Genomic DNA, 9,661 nt, shown 5'->3' on the forward strand with positions numbered 1-9,661 from the left:
TGATTCTTTGTTTTTCTTATCCCTGTAGTTAATTTGTTAATGCACTTGATGTTGTGAAACATTTCAAACAAATGTTTTTCTGTATATTTTAACATTAGACAGTCAAATATACTACTTTAAATAAGTAAAAAAAAAATGTTTCCTTGTATTGTTTGTAAATAATGATTAATGTTTTAATCATTTAATAGTCATTACAAAATATGACCTACGAATATGACATTGTGAATGGGTAGGCTATACTATCTTTTTGGGAAACAATAATAAAAAAAATGTTGGCAGGAATGATTACAATTAATATTTTCCTTTAGATATTACCTATCTGTTGTGCTGGTCACAAGTGTAAGACATCGCAATAATGCACACACTGACTCTCCTCTGATTACACAATGTTGCCAGTTGGAATAAAATAAAATAGCCTATTTTCATTCAATGTTGAAATCGCAGTATATATGTAATTCAGGGTCATTATTTATTTATGATCCATTACATTTCAAAGCAGCATTTACTATTGCTATGAATCCTCGTCCTTTGTTGCCGCCAGACAAAATCCCAAACTACATTTAAATCCACCCTCACCTCGGCGTAAAGCGTAGCGATTTGGTTTTGTACTTCCGGGCCACCGTACTCCAAGGTTCTGTTGTGAAGTGACGTGAGACTGCAGAAGACACTCAAACAGGTTCAGAAATTGGTTTTAATGCTCAATTACAGACATCTATTGTGTGATGTATAAATGTATGTGTGTTTAAGTGTATGCGTCTCGGTTTTCTGTTGGCACATTTGTTGTAATGATTTGTGTTATCGGTGTATTTTGGTATACTTGTTTGAAAGAGTCTTTCTCTGGCTTTACTTTTGGAACAAAAAAGAGAATCGTTGTTGCTAAAGTAAACCGTGTAAATGCACGACGCACTTCTGGGGTTGGCTTTCTGAAATCCCGGTTAAATCTTCTCGGCCATAATCTGGTACAGAGAAGTTTGAGTAAATGCAAATGTATGACTTTTTTTTTTTTCCTCAGTGTGAACACAGACCGATCATAAGGAAGGAAAAGCTATTGCAGTGTGTCCATGGCATTTTTTAAACAAACAAATCTGGACACATTCCTTCATACACTTTATAATTTTAGTACTTCTGTTTTACACTGCAATGAAATCACAGTTGTTGTTGTTTTTGTTTGTTTGTTTGTTTGTTTTTGCATTACGTCAACAATCACTGAGGTAATGCTGGGATAACTTTACATAGCCTATATAAGAACAACAGCTTGTTTCTCTAGTCTAGTTAACAGAATTAAGAAATGATCGATTTTAGGTTATACGTCATTAATAATGATCTCGTTCTTTATGTCAGGAAAATTATATATATACAGTATAGGCTTTTTATTACTAAACTGATATTGATATATGTTCCTTGTATATATTTATTTATCAAATGTATATTCTTGACACATAGTTGGTGATATTTCAGTACAAACCCCTCTCGTTTGTTTATCCCCTATCCAGTTACATGTGAATAGTTTCAGACAGTGTTATCAGTGTACTGTGCTTAGACATAATCCACCTCATTAGAAACTTAATTTTTGTCCTAATTACCTAAAATAATTTAGCCAAAGCATTACTATATATACATGCAAGCAATTTGAAAATGGCCATGTAGCATCCAAGTTTAAAAAGGGATCTAAATGAATTAAAATGCACTTTATTTTATGTTGTATTCACGTCATACGCCCTGTTTCAAATACCAATGTATGCACACTGTCTTTCTTAATATTGGCTGTGCTTGCCCCAGTTTGCAGGTAGTACTACAGAGATGGCTTCCGCTGTACTGTCCTCAGTTCCCACCACTGCCTCCCGCTTCGCTCTCCTGCAGGTGGACAGCGACTCTGACTCCGACTCCGAGTCTGGAAAGAGCAAGGCAGGCCGGGAGGCCGGCAAGTCCCGCTCTGGAAAGGCAGCAGTTGGCAAATCTGTCAACAGCAATGAGAAGAAAAAAGACAAAAAGAAGAAGAAGAAAGGACAACAGCAGAGCGAAGCCAACGAGGTAACATCATACAACTGAAATGAACCGGGTTCATTCTTTTAAGAATCTTAACCCTAGAAGCATCACATTTTTAAACTCGATTCATGTTCCATTATGAGATTGTGGTTTGGTCGCCATATAGGATATATGTATTTCTTTTCATGATTATTAGTTAACAGTACATTATTTTCTAAAATTAGAGTGCAGGGGAAGTCTTGATATGTGATACAATGGTATGCTTAAAAGGATCACTCTTGTGTTACATCTTGCAGCTGACTGGCTATCTCCCCCTCTCCCTTTCCTTCTGGAATATAACTTCAGAGCTGAACAGGTTTATGCTGATCAGTGGATACCATACCCATTCCTGAGTTTTAGCTGCTTGATCGTATTAGATGTTCTGACCATATGTAAACTGGGGTTTCATTGGGACATTCTCCAGGAAATTGCACAGTGTCCTGCCAATTTAAACCTATACCTCCTAAAGCGCACATTAGAAGCATGCATGTTCATGTTTAAATAGTTATATGATCAATACGAACATTTTAAGAGAAACATTACTTTTGTTTTTTTGTCCTTTTGTCAACTTATCCTCTGAGGGTCTCACTGGCGACATAAAAAGAAAATAGTCCCATATGGTTTATTGATGAATTATGTATTAACAAAATGTTATTCATCCTGATCTTTGCTGCCCCGTTTAATCACAAACAAACCACGCGTGGGCAATCTTACACTTGATCATTTATTATTTTAAATACATCATTTTATTATGTTTTCATGTGGTATGTGTGGCTTTCTGGGTTTAAATGTGCTGAAAAGTGGAACTCAGTGGCAATGTGTTTAATACATGGGGTTTTGTTCTTTGATTTTGTTTTGTTCAGTTAAGGAGTCTTGCTTTCAAGAAGCTCCCTCAGAAATCCTCCCAGCCACCGCCGGCCCTCAATCTGCAGAACATCGCTGCTGATCTCATCCAGCACAACTCGGGAGATCATCGGGCACCCGAGGCCAATTGGCAGCAGTGGAAACAACGAGATGAACAGGTACAGTACAGTTCTTCCTGCCGAAGACCTCCAGAGATGCTGCTCCAAACCTCCCCTTGACATCTGATAGCTCCCTGTGTCCACAATAAAAGCAGATGGCACACAGGGTTAATGCACTGTGCAGAACCATAAGGGAGGCCTTATGTCGACAGAAACACAGCTGTTCAAATCAGTCGCCACCATTCACCTTTTCCACAAATTTGAGCGTGTCATATTTTTGCAGTGTCACTGTAGGCTGGTATGAAGAATTGAATGTGAATTACAGTTCAGTTTATTTTTAAAATAAATAATTTATGCACTTTTGTAATATATACATAGTTAACCTTTTTTTTATGTTGAACTTAGTTAACACATGATCTTTATGAAGCGGATCTGGAAAAAGCCTTAATTTTAAGCAAGTTGGAATATGAAGAACATAAACAGGTACTTTATCTTTGTATTAAACAGATGGTTGGTTTTTTTTTTGCTTGTTTTTGTATGGTACTCATATTACTCTTAATTACAATGAAGTGTATAAGGTGTCTTCCATTAGTGATTAGTGAAGAGTTTATGTAACTCGTATCATGTCTGTGAAAGGGGAGTTATTCTCTAAAATAATATATCTTTAATAGGCAGCAATACAAATTGAGCTTCTGTTTTTCACTGATCGTTGTAAACATGTCTTTCTTGCTCCCATAGAAATAATTCATTAAAATCAATACGCCAGCAATATTTTTCATATAATCTTCACTATCGCCTTAATAATGGTGTTGCCAAAGAGATTGCATTTGGATTGCTAATGTAAATATAATGCCATTGCCAAACAGGACTAATGGTTTTAATGAATATACAATACTAAGAGCAACGCAACACTTTTATTCCTAGGATTTTGAAACTGTGGATACTACCTCACCTAAATCCAAAGGTGGAGGGAAGAAAGATAAAAGAAAGAACCAACAGGGTAAAGACAAACCCCTCACAGTATCCCTAAAAGACTTTCAGACGGAAGCAAATACAGGTAAGTCAGGAAACTCATTTTTAATCGTATATTCAGAACATGATATAGATATATTTGGCAAACTTTTTTTTGTTCTCTCATTCCTTTCAGATCATAGTAATAAGAAACCAGAAGTAAGTATGAAAAACTCCATAATATGTCTGTACCCACTGCTTTTACTTTAGTAAGGGTTGGTATTAACTTCGTAATTATAAAGCTGGACATGTGCACAGCAGACCAATCAAATGTATAGTTTAAATTATGGAATTTAACTTCAAAATATCCAAGAAAATATTATGTCTGTGTATATATATACAGTGAGGGGGAAAAAAGTATTTGATCCCTTGCTGATTTTGTACGTTTGCCCACTGACAAAGAAATGATCAGTCTATAATTTTAATGGTAGGTGTATTTTAACAGTGAGAGAGAGAATAACAGCAAAAAAATCCTGAAAAACGCATTTAAAAAAAGTTATAAATTGATTTGCATGTTAATGAGGGAAATAAGTATTTGACCCCTTCGACTTAGTACTTGGTGGCAAAACCCTTGTTGGCGATCACAGAGGTCAGACATTTCTTGTAGTTGGCCACCAGGTTTGCACACATCTCAGGAGGGATTTTGTCCCACTCCTCTTTGCAGATCCCCTCCAAGTCATTAAGGTTTCGAGGCTGACGTTTGGCAACTCGAACCTTCAGCTCCCTCCACAGATTTTCTATGGGATTAAGGTCTGGAGACTGGCTAGGCCACTCCAGGACCTTAATGTGCTTCTTCTTGAGCCACTCCTTTGTTGCCTTGGCTGTGTGTTTTGGGTCATTGTCATGCTGGAATACCCATCCACGACCCATTTTCAATGCCCTGGCTGAGGAAAGGAGGTTCTCACCCAAGATTTGATGGTACATGGCCCTATCCATCGTCCCTTTGATGTGGTGCAGTTGTCCTGTCCCCTTAGCAGAAAAACACCCCCAAAGCATAATGTTTTATTATTTTAGGTAATTAGGACAAAAATTAAGTTTTGAATGAGGTGGATTATGTCTAAGCACAGTACACTGATAACACTGTCTGAAGGGGTCAAATACTTATTTGTATATATATAATACATATATATAATTTTTTAAAAATAATTTTTTTTATTTTTTTTGTACTTACAGATATCAGTGTCAATACCCTTTTTTATGTATGATATGCCATATTATTTTCACAGGAAACAAAACCTATAAATGCAGCCACCCAAGATGACAGGTTTTTCAATAAACTGGAAGATGACGTCAGCAAAATCTTACTTAAAGAGAAGAGACGAGAGCAGTTCACTGGCAACAGTGGCATTGAAATCCCTATACCTATAGAGCATGAAACGGTTTGATGACTATTTCAGTGACTCACTATATTTTAAGATTAGTATTTGTATCTTTAGTTTGGGCTTAAATCAGAAACTTGCTGTTATAAAAGGAAATGCTCATTAATATTGTGTAGCCAATATTTTTCTTGAATTACAAAAAAAAAAAATCCCGTAAAATAAGTTACACTAGCAATTTAGTTAGTCAGTGAGTAGACCTAATGAAATTGGTTCAATGTTTAGCTGATGGAAAGTAGCTGTGTGGTTTGGAAGTGTTCTGAGCTTAATATAGGAGAACCAGAGACCATTGCTTTTGCATCGGTTGATAATACTCTGACAAATAATTCAGTGTTCTACACCTCTTTCTTCCCCCTTTAGCATGTAAATCATAATTTATGCTGAAATTGAAAATGTGCTTTCATTCTTTTTTTGTTATCTTTGAAAGGTTGAAGTCAAAACTTTGACGAAAGCAATATAGATTATTGTAGTGTTTTTAAATCTTATATCTTCAGCTTCCACGATGGTCTACATGCTTGTATAAATAAGGAACACAGTAATGTAGAAAACTGTGACCTAATATTCTCAATGTGATATAATGAGCTGGAAATAAATACTGTTTGATGTTTCTTCCTATATTGGCTCAGAACTTCAGGGGCTATAATGAATTCAAAGAGATGGGCAGTCTGAGCATTGTCAATGTTGTTATTAAAAGGAGCACAAATTAAGTAGTTGAAATGTATAATTTTACAACACTGCATTTATTTTCTTTTAGGATGTAAGAAATGAACAACTTAAATATGAATTGGAAAAGAAAGACTTGGAAATAGAAAAGTTAAAGAAGATTATCTCACAGTGGGAGGTAATTAAACTCATAAATGTTCACTGTCTTATCATACAGTGTTGTGATTCTGGAAGCTGTGTTGAATAAATGCAGTACTTCCAGAATTGATCCAGCTGTATTAAATATGTTTCAGAATGAGGAAGAGATTAAATGTTTGTATTTATTGAAGGTATTTCTAGTGTATTAGTCCAGTTTCTGTCAAAACTTCATTTTGTGATTTGCATTCTGGCCTACACATTTGTTTTTGTTTTCTTTTTGTGTGTATTATATTTTAAGTATTTTAACTAATTATCTTTTGCATTGGTTAGCTAGTATTTTGGTACATGTGCAGGGCTAATACTATATTTACATTGTTTCAGGGGAAATATAAAGAAGTGAAAGCAAGAAATGCACAGCTTTTGAAGATGCTTCAGCAAGGGGAAAGTAAGTACTGTGAGCAATAACACCTTCAAAGTAGAGGAATAGTTATCTGAGATTAAGAGTCTTTGGAGCGGTGTATGTTTCTCTTCTGTGGTCTTTACTTCCAAAAATAGAAAAATAAGCTCTATGAAAAGCTATGAAAATGTCGGATATCTGCAGTTTATATTGCGTTATATTTGATATTTTGCAATTGCAAGAAAAAAGTGGGTGACCCACAAATTGAAAGTGGTGCCATGTTTATCGTCTTGTATTTATTAATTTACATTTAACTTACTTTACATTATTAATGTTAATAAACCACTCTATCTTTTAAGATTACAAGATCATGTTTTGACAGCAGAGAGCATTATTTCTTGTTATTGATACCCATGTGCCATTATTTTTGCTTTTCAGTGAAGGATAAAGCAGAAATTCTTCTACAAGTTGAAGAGCTGATGAATATAAAGGAGGAGCTATCATCACAGGTATGATGAACTGGCTCTGCTGTTACTGTCAGTATTAATAGGTTTTGAACCTGTCCAGATAACATGCTGAAGAGTTAAGTAAAATGTGTCAAATGCAGAATTACATTACAATAATGTTTATTGTTTGAATGGTATTGTATGTAATCTAAATATATATATATATATATATATATATATATATATATATATATATATATATATATAATTATTGGAATAGAATCTCAATTGAATGGAATAAGATATTACTCCTTTTTAAAATTTTCTGTATGTATATACTTTATTCCAAAGGTCAAAATAACTTGGAGAAGAAAATCGTTCTTTAAGGTTGAGAAACAACTTTGTTTTTTATTTTGTTTATAAAGGTCACTTCATTGCATGCAGCTCTTGAACAAGAAAAGTCTAAAGTAAAAGGATTACAGTCAGATCAGCCTAGGCATCATCAGGTAAAGTATAATTTATAGAATTACTGTCTCCAAAATATGGCACATAATTCTTACCATCGAAAAAAAATTAAGTTAACAATCCACTGACTAAAATAATATTCTGCTGGAGATATAGTTTTCTTCCAAACAGTGACCACTGTGCCGTACTGGGCACCAGTAAACCTGTGATGTAATCACTGAGTGCTATTTACTATTTGGTCTGTGTGAAATCTTGAAATACTTACTTGGCAGCAGTGTATCTTATTTATAGATAAAATAAATAAATAAATAAACAAAATCTAATGGTAATCTAAACCTGTTCATGCACCTCTGTGTTAAAGATTTCTAGTGAGTTTTCACTGGGTTTTATTTACTCAAAAAGGGTATTTATTACTTCTATATTTTCCAAGCTAACATATAATTTATTATAATCTCATCAATATTGTATTAAACTTTATCTGTACTTCCCATGTAATTTTTTTACAATTATTTATTAATTAGCAGAAATCCTTATCCAGGGTGACTCAGTTTACAGAAGATAACTTTTTAAAGCATTACAAAAGTGCATTGTACAATCAGTACAAAACTGACTCTATTATTGTGAACCAGTCTTAAGTTCTTAAACTCTTCACTTCTGTAGCATTTTTTTGCTCCGTGTTTAAAAACAAAAAAGGTGAGGGTGAGATTTTAAAATGAGAGGGAGAGTTAAACCAATGGCAGCAGGAGTTTAATTTGATCATATACTCCATAATTTAATGTGGTAAATCCCCTGCTCTCCAGCATTCTGGTTAAGTTCATGTTTTCATAGTTCAGACATAATTAAGAAAATTAGTAAAACGCATAAAGTTGTACAAACCTACAGTATCAGGGATGGGAAATTTAGTATTTTGGTTTAATAATTAATTTGTTTAATAATTATTTTTGGAACACTCATTGACAGTTTTATTTTGAGATGTTGCATGTGAAGTATATCTTTTACACATATTCAACATTTATATTTTTTGTATTTTACAGGGAAACAAGAAAGGCAAAAAGAACTCTGAATCTGATATATGAAGACCTATAAGGGACAATTCAGCAAAAAAAAGACTTATCTTCAGGGTTTCATCATTTAAAATGTACAGAACACCCAAATGGTTTAACAAACAATTAATTTTGTTGAGATTATTTGGTTGAAGATTCAAACCTTGTTGTTAAAGGGTTCTGATTTTCAAGGTTTTTTTTTCTTTGTAATTACTTTAAACAAGTTTCATCTGACTGTTTTACAGAAATAATATATACACAGTATTATTGCCATTTCTAAACAATAATCTAAGTATATTTTGGAGCATCATATTTTTCAGATCGCATTGGTATTTTAGTTGGTTTCACTCTTACAGAATCCACCTTTGATGGGTTTAGTTATTGTAACCCCAAATCAGAACCTTACGTTCTTTTTTTGTTGTTAATTAAATCTTATACTAATAAAAGTTTCTAAATGTCCCTAATCCTATAATAATGATAATTCTGTCCTTTTGTTTATCTACTGTTGAAATGCCAAAACATGTAATGCAAAGCTCTTTTTAACTGCAAAGTAAATAGACTACTTTTCCAGTGTCAAGTCTGATGTTTGTTTCTTGTGTACCTAATGCACATTTAAAAAAAGGGTCAAATATTCTCCAAACGATTTATTCAATCTTCTACCAGACCTCACACTTTAAGTGGGTGTATGCTGTACAGAAGTTATAAGGTTATAATCTGGTGTCCAAATGGAGAATTGTGCCAACTGACTTGTCATTTCTCCAAGAAACACCAAAGAGAACTGGAACAACAGTCATCTCAGGATTTCATGCAAACCACCCCCAGGAAATAATAATAAATCACTTGAATTAAGTTGCCCAAAAAGGTGTTGCACAAAACCATCTTAACACATTGAAGTCAAAATACTTAAAGGAATGGCTTCCATATTTTAATAATATATTCAATATATATATATATATATATATATATATATATATATATATATATATATATATTTTAAGGGGTTTATACAACTGACTCCAGACATTTTAAGGTTGCCCTGAAACTTAGTGTTGATTGTTGAACATTTGGTAAACTGATATTTATACTTAATTACTGCAACACCAGCCCATAGAATAGTCTTCCCTGGATGGCAACT

The 9,661-nt window shown here is 33.8% G+C and overlaps 1 protein-coding gene across 4 annotated transcripts; it reads left to right on the forward strand.

Moving 5' to 3' along the window:
* The first annotated feature begins 591 nt into the window (after positions 1 to 591).
* On the forward strand, positions 592 to 9,099 carry gkap1 (G kinase anchoring protein 1). Of its 4 annotated transcripts, none has more exons than XM_066711084.1 (12): positions 592 to 676; positions 1,780 to 2,031; positions 2,889 to 3,047; positions 3,393 to 3,470; positions 3,912 to 4,044; positions 4,135 to 4,157; positions 5,225 to 5,377; positions 6,129 to 6,215; positions 6,557 to 6,620; positions 7,011 to 7,081; positions 7,444 to 7,524; positions 8,518 to 9,099. In XM_066711084.1, exons 2-12 carry the CDS (start codon positions 1,801 to 1,803, stop codon positions 8,557 to 8,559), a joined length of 1,122 nt encoding a protein of 373 aa, XP_066567181.1. In that variant the 5' UTR covers positions 592 to 676; positions 1,780 to 1,800; the 3' UTR covers positions 8,560 to 9,099. The 4 variants fall into 4 exon arrangements, with proteins under 4 accessions (XP_066567181.1, XP_066567183.1, XP_066567182.1 ...); XM_066711086.1 differs by having other exon boundaries at positions 615 to 676; positions 1,787 to 2,031; XM_066711085.1 differs by having other exon boundaries at positions 641 to 732.
* Positions 9,100 to 9,661: the final 562 nt, after the last annotated feature.

Source organism: Amia ocellicauda, chromosome 8 (genome assembly GCF_036373705.1).
Source record: "Amia ocellicauda isolate fAmiCal2 chromosome 8, fAmiCal2.hap1, whole genome shotgun sequence".
Lineage (NCBI taxonomy): Eukaryota > Metazoa > Chordata > Actinopteri > Amiiformes > Amiidae > Amia > Amia ocellicauda.

Excerpts from the sequence above, each read along its gene's own strand:
- gkap1 (XM_066711084.1), top strand. The coding sequence starts at position 1,801 with ATGGCTTCCGCTGTACTGTCCTCAGTTCCCACCACTGCCTCCCGCTTC. Across the intron at positions 6,621-7,010 it reads GATGCTTCAGCAAGGGGAAA|TGAAGGATAAAGCAGAAATT; the intron begins GTAAGTACTGTG and ends TTTGCTTTTCAG. Across the intron at positions 7,525-8,517 it reads ATCAGCCTAGGCATCATCAG|GGAAACAAGAAAGGCAAAAA; the intron begins GTAAAGTATAAT and ends TGTATTTTACAG.